General features: G+C 34.5%; 1 protein-coding gene across 2 annotated transcripts; it reads right to left on the minus strand.

Annotated features, from left to right (window-relative positions):
* Window positions 1-668: 668 nt before the first annotated feature.
* Window positions 669-11,546, minus strand: rhebl1 (Ras homolog, mTORC1 binding like 1). 2 transcript variants are annotated; one of them, XM_079840874.1, is made up of 9 exons: window positions 11,341-11,529; window positions 11,189-11,254; window positions 9,096-9,167; window positions 8,270-8,337; window positions 8,098-8,180; window positions 3,876-3,932; window positions 3,740-3,787; window positions 2,221-2,302; window positions 669-2,062 (listed from the first exon to the last, which is right to left on the minus strand). In XM_079840874.1, exons 2-9 carry the CDS (start codon window positions 11,238-11,240, stop codon window positions 1,970-1,972), a joined length of 555 nt encoding a protein of 184 aa, XP_079697000.1. In that variant the 5' UTR covers window positions 11,241-11,254; window positions 11,341-11,529; the 3' UTR covers window positions 669-1,969. The 2 variants fall into 2 exon arrangements, with proteins under 2 accessions (XP_079697000.1, XP_079696999.1); XM_079840873.1 differs by having other exon boundaries at window positions 11,189-11,546.
* Between the last annotated feature and the right edge of the window lie 217 nt (window positions 11,547-11,763).

Raw genomic sequence — 11,763 nt, forward strand, 5'->3', positions numbered from 1 at the left:
AAAGAAACAAAACCACATAATTGTACTAAACATGTCTGAAATTAATGTGGGAAAAAATACTCTGAACCCCAAATGGATTTACACAAACTGAGAAAGTCAAAAAACGCCGCTCTTCCCCAATATCACATTATACAGTCAAATGAGAAACACTTTACAATACGATTACACATTTATTTAAAATAAAAAGTTGTATATTTGTATATCATTGAACTAACAAAGAACTATTGTGTGTGTATCCATTAACTTCATACATGATTAATAGGCCGTTTTGAAATGTTGCTCATTGTACAGTGACTTTATTTAAAAGTAAAGTTAAATATTGTAGTTATCGATCCGATCAAATTCCATGTGAAATAACATCTAATAAAAGAAAATTGCGTGTATAGGCTAAGTTCCGCCCCTGACTCCCGCCATGTTGGCGCTGCGGTTCTGCAGCTGCGGCTAGAGATAGATACCCAATGCAACTGTGAGCGTCACTCCGAATTAATTCCCGCCTTTCACCAGAAGATGGTGTCCGCAGTCCTTCCAGCACAGCGTGGATCGAACAACAGAAGTATAACGAAGTTAAACCATACTCTCAAACGATTCATTGTACTTAGGTGGTTAGGAAACAAAATGTGAGAGATCCAACGAACTCTTGATAGTTAGAAGAACAAATAAACAGAATACACATTCTTTAAATGTTTATTTTTCCACATACAAAAATTCCATATACAGAAGACCCTAAAATTATAATGAAGGATGTCAAAATTTAAAAAAAGAAAAGAAAAACATGGCACCCTGAACTTTACAGGAAACTGAGGAGGTCAGATTTTAAAAGACCCTTGGACTTCAGTAGTGCTAATTCTATGTAGTACGGGTCAGGAAATTCAGGATGGTATTCATGTCATGGTACTATTCAATATCGCTAATGGGAAACGGGGAGGATGATGCAAAAGATGTCAGAAATGCATTGGAACAAAATTTTTTCGGTAGCCAGTGTATTATCAGTCTTAACTGCTCTACGGCGATATTGTTGATGACCCTGCTTTTAAATCAAGAGCTCATACAAGACACCACAGGGGCAAATTGTTGATCATGAATTGACTGGTCCTTGGTAACTATGTAAATATTAGCCCTCACAAATGGCAAATGGTCTTAATGAAGTTCAGCAGTATACTAAAAAAAGTGTATTTATTTAATGAAGAATGTCATGGGCACCTTTACGGGTAACCAAGTTAATTTCTGAATCAAAGCAAAACAATTCCAACAAAAAAGAAAAGGCTGAATCTCACAAATAGAATTCTAGCAAAGTTTTAAAGATCTCAAATTTACTTTATACTGAAGGTTTAGAAATAATAAAATTCTCGCAGTCACTTGATTGTATATAAAACCATCAGTGGCAGGCAAGAGTGAATCTTTTTGGGGTTCTGTTTACATCAACTTATATAGTATATACCAACGCTGTTCACATACTCCACTAGAAAGAGGAAAGGAGCAGCACAGCACTGAGTTGTCATATGTGCCGTCTTAATGACAGTCTCTATATAAACTCAATTTAAATGGACTACCCATTTTATTTCATTTGGTTACACAAGAAAAGTAAAATGAGTAAATATGTGTTAGAGGGAGAGCAAAAAAAAAAAAAAACATTCTAAATGAGAACAACTTTGTATTGCAGAGATAAATTGAGATAATAGGTGCAGACAGGTTAGTACCTGTCAGATTAAACATGAAATGTCAGTCAACATATCAAAGCTGAAGGTAACAGAGATGGGAGATTTTAAGTAAAACCAGTAATTTTACAGTAATTTGAACATCAAAAAGCATCAATATTTAACTCCCAATACTGAATATGATTTTTTTGGAATAATGTTTGTTGACGCATTTGAAAATGTATCCGGAGAGGACCTATTTCTGAACTGCTTTGTTATAATTAATGGCAAGGTGATGTGTCTTTTAACTTCAGCATGTGAGTTTACTGCATGCCTTACATCACTGCACACTTCTTCTCCTCTGATGGGGCGTTTCCATCAACTTTTTCCATTTCCAGAATAATCCTCTTGAAAACCTCTACAGCTGTCTGTAAAATGAATGTTCTTTTAAAAAGGAGAACATATACACAAATGTCTACACTGTACAGAAAACAAATATATGCTTATAATGGGTCTACAAAAATGTTTTGTTAAACTAACTGTAGGCAAGCAAAAGTTCCTATTCAAGATTCAAAGAAGGTGTTACCTGATTTTCCTTAGCGGACGACTCCATAAAAGCAGCACCCCAAGAATCAGCTAGCTTCTTGCCCTCTTCTGGTTTAATCACTCTAAATTCAAATAACAACAAAAAAGAACATGACAGAGTGGAAATGCTTTGCCTTCCACCTTTCTTACTTATTTCCCTTTGCAGCTGGCCCAAGACAATTTTGTGGTCTGAAATGTGATAAATATTTAAGAACTCGTTGTTGCTACATATATTACAGATAAAAGCACAAAAATACATTAAAATCACATTGATGAGGAGTATTTATGGATTTAATGTTAATAACTTAATTACATATTCTCTCTTTTACCTAAATTGCACATCACTACCTTACATTAACAGACAATACAATTACTGGTTTCTTGTCATTTGAATCTCCTGATACCAATCATTTCAACTCTTGAAGATTTCAGTATTTTCCCATTCAGTTAGGAGCAGAACTTTAAGGGATAGTTCACCCAAAAATGAAAATAACCCCATGATTTACTCACCCTCATATGTATATGTATATGACATTCTTCTTTCAGACGAATACAATCGGAGTTATATAAAAAATGTCCTGGCTCTTCCAAGCTTTATAATGGCAGTAAATGGCAGCCCAAAATTTGAATCCCAAAAAAGTGCATTCATCCATTATAATAGTAATCCACAAAGCTCCGCAGGGGTTAATAAAGGCCTTCTGAAGCGAATCCATGGGTTTTTGTAAGAAAAAAATATCCATATTTAACACGTTATAAAGTAAAATATCTAGCTTTCTGCAGACCGCCTTCTGTATTCGTCTGAAAGAAGAATGTCTTATACACCTAGGATGGCTTGAGGATGAATAAATTATGGGATCATTTTCATTTTTGGGTGAACTATCCCTTGAAATGAATAAAAATGGTTGCCGAATACATTCCCAAGAGAGACTGAGAGTGAACTGAGATGACTTTGGAATCATTAAACTCAACAAGTAATTGAAAGAGACCAGTCCCAGGCTAAATCATTACGATTAAAAAATGGCAAATGATTTGGATTTGCTGAATTTTTTGTAAATGCAAGCACCTCTACCACAGAAAATACATGCTAAATAACAAATGTATTTTGATAACTTTTTGTCAAGAGCATCTAATGATTATATATGGCAAATGAGACAAATGTCCTTTGAATTAGGATGGGTTTGAAGTAGCTATTAAATTTAATTTAAAATGACCGAAAGGCAATATGACATGGGTAAAATTGGTATCCACCCAGAATGTCCAAACGTCAAAAGCTTTATTATAGCGCCACCTGTCAAGACTGATGGGTGTGTGTATGCCCGGCCGACAAGTGGTGAAATTTGAGCCCATTCTACCAAGTTGGGGGTGTATGTGATGTACTCTTTCTAACGTCCAAAAAAATGTAAACATACATTTAAAATATAAAATTATAATAATAAAAATAAACAAATAAACCAACACCAACAAAAAAAGTGCTTGGTCCCTAAAAACATGCAAGAGGTGAATATATAGTATATGCTTACCTTTCCATGTGAAGGTCTTTTTTGTTCCCAACTAGAACAGTAGGTACCCTGGGTAAACATGTAACATTTATGACCATGTTTTCTGACCTTGTGTAATATTTTGACCACATGTTCATGAGTTAAAATTCACACTCACTGTATCTTTCCAACCATATCAAGAAGCTTGTCATGTAGAACCTGCACAACTTCAAAACTGAAAACAGAGCGGATTATGTTTACATTTTGTTGGTCTCTGAAAAACATTCAGATCAACATCTAGGCCCTTACAATCAGAAGAAACATAGCCCATATAAGAGTACAATGGTTTTGAAAAATACCAAATCTTAAATACAATATGAATTTTGCTTTAAAACACAATGAAACATATTTTCTGGTGCCAATCCAGTCCTCGACCAGCGTTTAGCTGGGCGAATTGAAGCCTGTCTAGATTCAGCCATGTTTCTACACAGATTTCTACAGAAGTTGATACAAGGTGATATACGTGTAGTTTATGTGACTACATAACCAGTCCAAAAACAAATATGACATGTCAGTGTTTGTGTAAGCAGCACTTCAAGGTACCGGTAGTTATATCTGCCGGTAAACTGTAGGTACTCTCTTCTGTACTTGCTTGAGACTGAAACTGGACCTGCAGATTCATTCTCTCTCATGCAATTTAACATCTTAAGTACTATAGAGTAATGCAATGCAATGTTATTACATTGCTCAGTGGGACTGCCATTGGGTATGAGTGGAATCGATTTTTCCAGCCCAGAACAGTTTGAGAATTGACATGAGCCACTGCTCAAGGTCTCAGCATTCGAATTGTATTTTTGGCAGTTATATTTATATCTATAGTACAGTATATGGCATGTGGCAGTTGTAGTGGTTACAACCAAAACAAAAAATGTTTGATCAGTTGTCAGATTTCAAATGTTTTTATTTTTACTCTACTTAGTAGAGTATGTTTACTCGACAATGATATACTAAAAAAAGAGTTTTTCGCATACAGATGACAACGTTGTCAAAACCATCCCTGTTTACAAGGATCGAAAACGATGTATTATGCATTAGAGCTGCGTGATTCTGGATGAATTGAGAATCGCGATTTTTTTGTGTCAAATGGAGATTGCGATTCTCCCACGATTCTGGGGAAACAACTGAACAATCAGACAACTGAACAAAATAACATGCAAACTACAGGTTCTGACAAAATGTTCATTGCTTTAGTCTATTTAAAAGATATATTAATTTGAATAAAATTAAATTATTTTTTATCTCATTCATCAAGATTTTTTCCGTTGTTGGATGAATCAGCATTTGTGAATGAATCTTTTAAATGAATGATTCAATGACACTTTTTTTACACATTCACTTGTCGTCAGACTCGTCACCCCCTTGGCGTAACGAGAAGCAGTATAATACATACAACTTTTTTAAAAGATGATTTACTCTTATTTTGATCAATGCTGTGTTTATAACCAAACTATAAACTTTTATCCTAGTACAATTTTATCCCCCGTTATATACACAGATTTGAATGTTGCAATGTGATGATCATACTTTCAAAGGTTAACCAAAGTCTTTGTTTTAAACAGTTTCACATTGCACCCCAGAGCGTGAGCAGCACATGTGCGTGTCGACTGGCCCGTAACAGAGCGAACATTTTCAATTCATTCCTATCGAAGTTCAGCTTATGCTGACGTACGAGCATGAAGCTCAACTTCCATAGGAATTAATTGAAAACCTTCACTCTGCTTCGTGCCAGTGGACACCTGTCATTCATTAACATGGGCAGCGGCCAGTGATAATTTTGACAGCAAATTTTGATTTAGTTTTAGTCATAGTCTTTTGACTAAAATGCCATTTAGTTTTAGTCATATTTTAGTCACCTGAATTGTTTTAAGTTTTAGTCTAGTTTTAGTCGACTAAATATCATCACAGTAGATTTAGTCGACTAAAATCTAATGAGTTTAGTTAAATTGTAATACATTAAGTATTTAACCATTAGCCTACATAACCGACGGTCACTTTAACTGACATTTTGACATCATTTTGTTTTTTACATTAAAAATACATGAAAGAGCTCATTTCACTTTTTTGTTTGTTTTTTAAAAACATCTATAGTTTTTATAACTTTGTATTTCTGTTTTAGTTAGTAGGCCATATCAGGTTAAGCTAAAGCTTCAAATTAGTTTGTTTATTTATTTTTTTAATTTCAGTTAACATTTATTTAATTTCAAGTAATTAAGATTTTTTTAATGGTTTTAGTGAACTAATATAACCCTGATACCTTATTGAATATGTGTCAAATATTGGTCTTTCCTCCTGACAATGAATTAAATGGGAATGAAATTAAATACAGTTTATTGTGTAACCAAAAACGCATATAAAATGCGTAACTTTTAATTATAAACAAGCTAGAAATACACATTGACTCTTATTTTGAAATGTCTGCACTTTACTAATGCAGTTGCAGGAGCTCATTCAGGTTCAGATGAGGGAGATCAAATATGCATTGTTACAACTGTCTAAAACATATTACTATATAAACGTTGTAAAGCAAACATTGTCATTATTCATCAGCATTAGTTCATAAACAATTGCCTGGCATAAATGTGTGCTATTCATTGATTGAACCGCCCTGGAGCGCTGTATTGGGGATGTGAGAGCCTGTAGAACGTGCAACAGCGCTGTGTTTTCCAGCGGTTAGATCAGCACGTTCAAATCAAATGTGTGCATCTGTTAAACAGGATATAAGTTCTGACAGGATCTCTTCCCTAATCGTCCTTCCCTAACATTTTCATCTCGTTTTTATTTGTTGACAGTTGATTTTCGTCATAGTTTTTGTCATCCAACACTAGTTTTTATTTAGTTATCGTCTCGTTTTCGCCAGTGGAAAAAGGTTGTTGACGAAAATTATGACGAAAATTATTCGTCAACGAAATTAACACTGGCAGTGGCAAAACATGCTGTTCACGCTCCGCTGCTGCTTGAGGTTTGAAACAGGCATAAAATACATTTCAGAATCGTGGTCATTTAGGAATAAGATCGCATGGGTGTCTGAATCGAGATCGCAATCTTTTAATTATTAATCATGCAGCTCTTTTATGCATGCCAGGCCAGTTGTTGGCGATGCCATTTGTTGGCGATGCCATTTTGTAAAAAAAAACACTACGTGCCTGTAGACTGCATGCGCATTACATCACTTTTTTCACAAATTAGAGTTTTTGTAGTTTACACTGAGGTGATAACGCTAGATTTCAAAGGTTTGCGTTTTTAGGCCCCAAAACACAGATGTTGTGTAAATGAATGGCCAAAACGCATACAAAGTTTCCCATTTTCACTTGAAAATAGTTTTCTGCAAACAGCCCCTAAGTTTAATTAGTAAACTTATGCAACAGTTTGATACATATACCAAGTAGAATTCATGCACATATCTGGTAAGATTTAAACATGTTATCGCACATTTGAAACAGACATTTTAAAGATAATATTTTAAAGATAATATTCATAAATACCATCAAAGATGCAAATTGGCGATGACAATCATGATTAGCCTTAAAGAGTTTGGTTTTAATAATAATTAGTTTATGTTGTTTTGAGGAAGCTGCTTTGTGAATGTGCACATGCTTTGTATCAATGACGTTTCATATTTAGGAAACTAGTGTAGCTGTCTATGGCTTAAACTAACTAATACGTACCATCATGTATTGGTTGAGTAGTGCAAAAAGTACAGAAAAGTGCCCACAACTATGTCTTTATCTCCACACACATTTTAATGTGCACTTCGTCTCTATAGTACATGTGTAGAAGATCTGTTGATTGGTGTTGTAGGTTACTGCACTTCTCCTTTCCCTTCCTATGCTCTCCTATGCTGCAAGGACAGTGCATGTGCAGTCCAAATTTTCCAGCCTAATGTCTCAATGCTTCGCCCACTTGTGTGTCTAACTAAATTCACTGCACTAATGGTTCTAGCAGGGCTGTTCATTTGAGAAATGATCAGAGAATTTGGAAACAACAAAAAATGAAATGAAAAACCAAGTGAAAGTACCACAAATCAGTCGTAGTACACATGCCTCACATTTGTCCATACGAGCTCATGGCTAATAGAGCATACTCAAAAAGTCAGAAAACTAAAAAAAGATGCATACACAAAAACAACACTGGGTATATTGATGAGTCCACGAATGAAAAAAAAACCCCCGATTAAAAAAGCATGCAAGTTTGTTTATTTGCATTATTAACCTGTCACTTAAGAAAATAAATGGTCAAAATAGACCAAACATTTAAACATTCCAGTTGTATGACTTAAAAAAAAAAAAAAAAAAAAAAAAAAAAGGAATAATAACAATGCAAGTAAGAAAAAAAACCCTGACCTTTTCATTGAAGTGACAGAGTATACCAGAACGTAACCATGAATATCCATAGAATGAGACTGGGGGAAAATGGAATACTCATCCTAAACAGAAAAGGGGAGGGGAACAACTGGTATGAAAAATGATGAAGAAAAGAAAAAGATTGATACAGAAAAAAATTGGGGGGTCTTACCTGTCCAGCAGTGTCGACTAACTGGAGATTGAAATCCTGGCCATTCACAGACACCATTTTATTAAAAGCTTAAAAACAAACAGAAAGATATATCGAATTGGGGACATCAGAAATTTCAAAAGGGAGCAAATGTCATGTAATTGTATGAATGTGGGAGCAACAATGTTATAACAAACAATTTCCATTATGGCTGTTCAGTCACCATACAAGCATGCATACAACTGAATGATAAATTACAACAGTATTCAGAAATATGTTTACAATAGCAACCATTACTGATCACTTGATGAAATACATTGGTAACACTAATAACACAATTTTGATTATTCCTTAACAAACATTTATTTTTCATATTCACAATTTTATTGTAATTAGCATTATGTAACAATGTTTGTTAATGAATAATTAATGTTATAACACATAATGCACACTAAACCTGCCTAAACATTAAAATAAACGAAAAGGCAAAAAAATTGCACTAAATAAAAAATAATAATAAAAAAGCAAAAAAGGAAATGAATAATTAACACAACCCTGGTTATAATATGTTGTACTATAGATTAAATGACACAGGGTTTTCCCCCCCCAACATGGAAAGAGACATAGGTTCCCCCACATTAGTGCCAACGATTCAACGATTGATTGTGCCTAAGGCACCACACTGGCCAGAACAGGCCTAGCCCACTCTCACACTTTTGTACAATACTTTGTTTGATGCTTCTACATTATACAAAACTTAAAACTTAGTCTTAAAACTAGGACCTACTAATACATGTATTTGCCCATTATGGCATTTTAGAATCATGCAAAGTATTTAGGTACTCACTGTTTTCAATAGTAGGGTCATAGGAATCTACAAATTGTCCTTCTACAAACTGTATCGTGAGGGAGGATTTTCCTGTTGTAAAATAAATCAAAATGATTATCAAAAAATAATTTTATAAACATTTGTAACAAAAAACAGTGACAGATAGTATAACGGTTTTGAATTACATTAAATATTCTTATAATTTTATTATAATTGGGGAAAAAATTATAACTTAGGTAATGGAAAATTGTTGAGAAAGCTTCTTACTGATCAAGCCACATCATATATGCAGGTTAAGACTATGTCTAACACAACATGTACTGACACTGAGTGAAAAATCTTTTTCTTTTTAAATGGACCCATTAACTTCATAAATACAGATGATGCGGAATGTGTTATCCTATTGCAACCTCTGCCCAATTCAAGGTTAAGGTTTCTCAGTCATTTTCATGGGTGCGTTAAATATGACACTGGCTTGATACACGGCATAATGCATTGTGAAAATACACATTTTGAATTATTCTATTAAGTCAACATAGTGTATGGGATAATAAAGAATAAGTGTCTTTTTCCTTGTTCCTCCTGCCCAATTTCTTTTGAACATTTTTAGCGTACATTTTACTAATGAACCCATGTACTTCACATAACTAAGGGTAATATAGTTGGGTCAAATCTTATTGAACCTTCTGGCCATTTCCTTTCGGCATCTCTGTGTTAAATATGATAATGGTACTGATACACAGTGTGACCTTGTATCAAAGTACAAAGATGTGTTCATAACGCAGTGAACAAAACAAAGTACAAAATTATAATAACATTTCTATCATATTTGAGCAATTAACCACACAGCTTTCCCCTAATTCAGCTACTGCCATCGAGCACTGCATTTGCAGTTCCTTACTCTTTTATTTTAATGGATGCAATCAATATCACACCGTTTCTTACATTACCAAAACTTTTACATGCAGTGAGTCATGCAGTTGAATGCATAGAACAAGAGAGATATAGCTTGCTGCCCTTAACTCGCAGACAACTGGCACCAGTCTGCAAACAACACCACAAGACCTGCCACTTCAGGAAGCAATGCATCAAATATACAAGGATTTCACAGGTCGAAGGGTGTGTAAGATAAAGCTGTACATAGGTTGATATTCATCTACAAATACACAGTTTCCACATAAATTTAATTGTTTTAATAAAACCAAACAGGGCTAACTTAAGCAATAATAATAATACTGTATTGTTAAAACCATTTGATTTCTGAAATGGTAATAATTCTTCAAATTTGTCATTTGTGTTTTAGACCTCATATTACACGCACCCTTGAAAATTATCCACACGGACAGATGGTAAAATAAATCTTGGTTCATATTGTCTCGAATGTAAAGTTACAATAGACTGGTAACGCAACAATTGCTCAAACTTTGACAGAGACACGCAGACTGAAATTGCCTAGATGCAACAGGACAGCGTATTCTTTGTTATCTTACGTCAATCTCACAGAACCATTAAAAATTAAATTCGAGGTCCACTCATTCTGTATTATGTCAAAATCTTTACAGGGCACCACACTGTTTCCCATTCCACGGTGTCATTTTATTTACGTACCCTTGAAAATGACCTAGAATCAGCGCTTTAAATCCCTTTATGGACACAGAGCCAGCATCGACACGTTTAACGTAGCGTAGCGTAGCGTCATTTAAGGTGAAACAGAAAGCTATATCTATTTAGCTAATCGAGTAATTGGTTAAAAAGGAAATGCATCGCATTACAGATCAGTTTTAAGACATGTTGACATGTTACTGGAACTGCCCGATTGATGATATTCGAGTATTGGTGGGCATATCGCGTGTGATCTGACTGATGAAGCACGTTGCTAATTCCTGCCAGCACCATGCGCTTTTCCATTATGTCGCCAAATGCTGGTGCGCTTTTAGAAGCTTGTTGACAGCATCCAAATAAATACTTAAATTTGTAAAAACGTAAAACTTAAAGTGGCTGGAAAACCGTAAACAGCTAAAATGAGATTTACGATTCAGCTGCAAGAACTCTGCTAACTTAACGACAACATAACATCAACTTCCTACTCAAAATGTATGTCAAACACTCACCAACTGAACGATACCCCAATACAGCAATCTTTCTGTATTTAGGTTGAGGCATTCTTTGAAAATAACCTTTGAACGTCAAAACCAAACAACTGGAGGTTAAAAAAGAAATAGTTTATCAAACATTAGAGGTCTATCACGTGATAACAACAAACTTTTCCACGCCCTCCAGAAAGATCTTCATCGTTGTTTCTATCTCATAAAGTGAACTTTTCGCTTTGTCGACGATGTATAATCAAAATTATTTTTCGTTGGAAGTAAACATTTAAGCATACAGCGACGTCTTAAAACTACGACGAATGACCTAAAATGCTTATTCACTGCAGTATCGTGTCTTCTTCTTCTAGGTTTAATGGCGGTTGGCAAACTAAATGTTGGTGCATTTCCACCACCTATTGGGGTGGAGTGTATAAGCGTTGTTGTTTATCAATATTTTATAATACAAAATTATTTATTTTAAAATGTTTAAAATAAATACTTTATAAGAATTATAGAACGTTTTAAAAATGTATATTAAACGGTTTCAATTATTTTCTGTGCTGGATTCTTTATGCCTTGGCTTGGACATTTGATAAGCA

Source organism: Gobio gobio (assembly GCF_949357685.1).
Source record: "Gobio gobio genome assembly, chromosome: 17".
Taxonomy (NCBI): Eukaryota; Metazoa; Chordata; class Actinopteri; order Cypriniformes; family Gobionidae; genus Gobio; species Gobio gobio.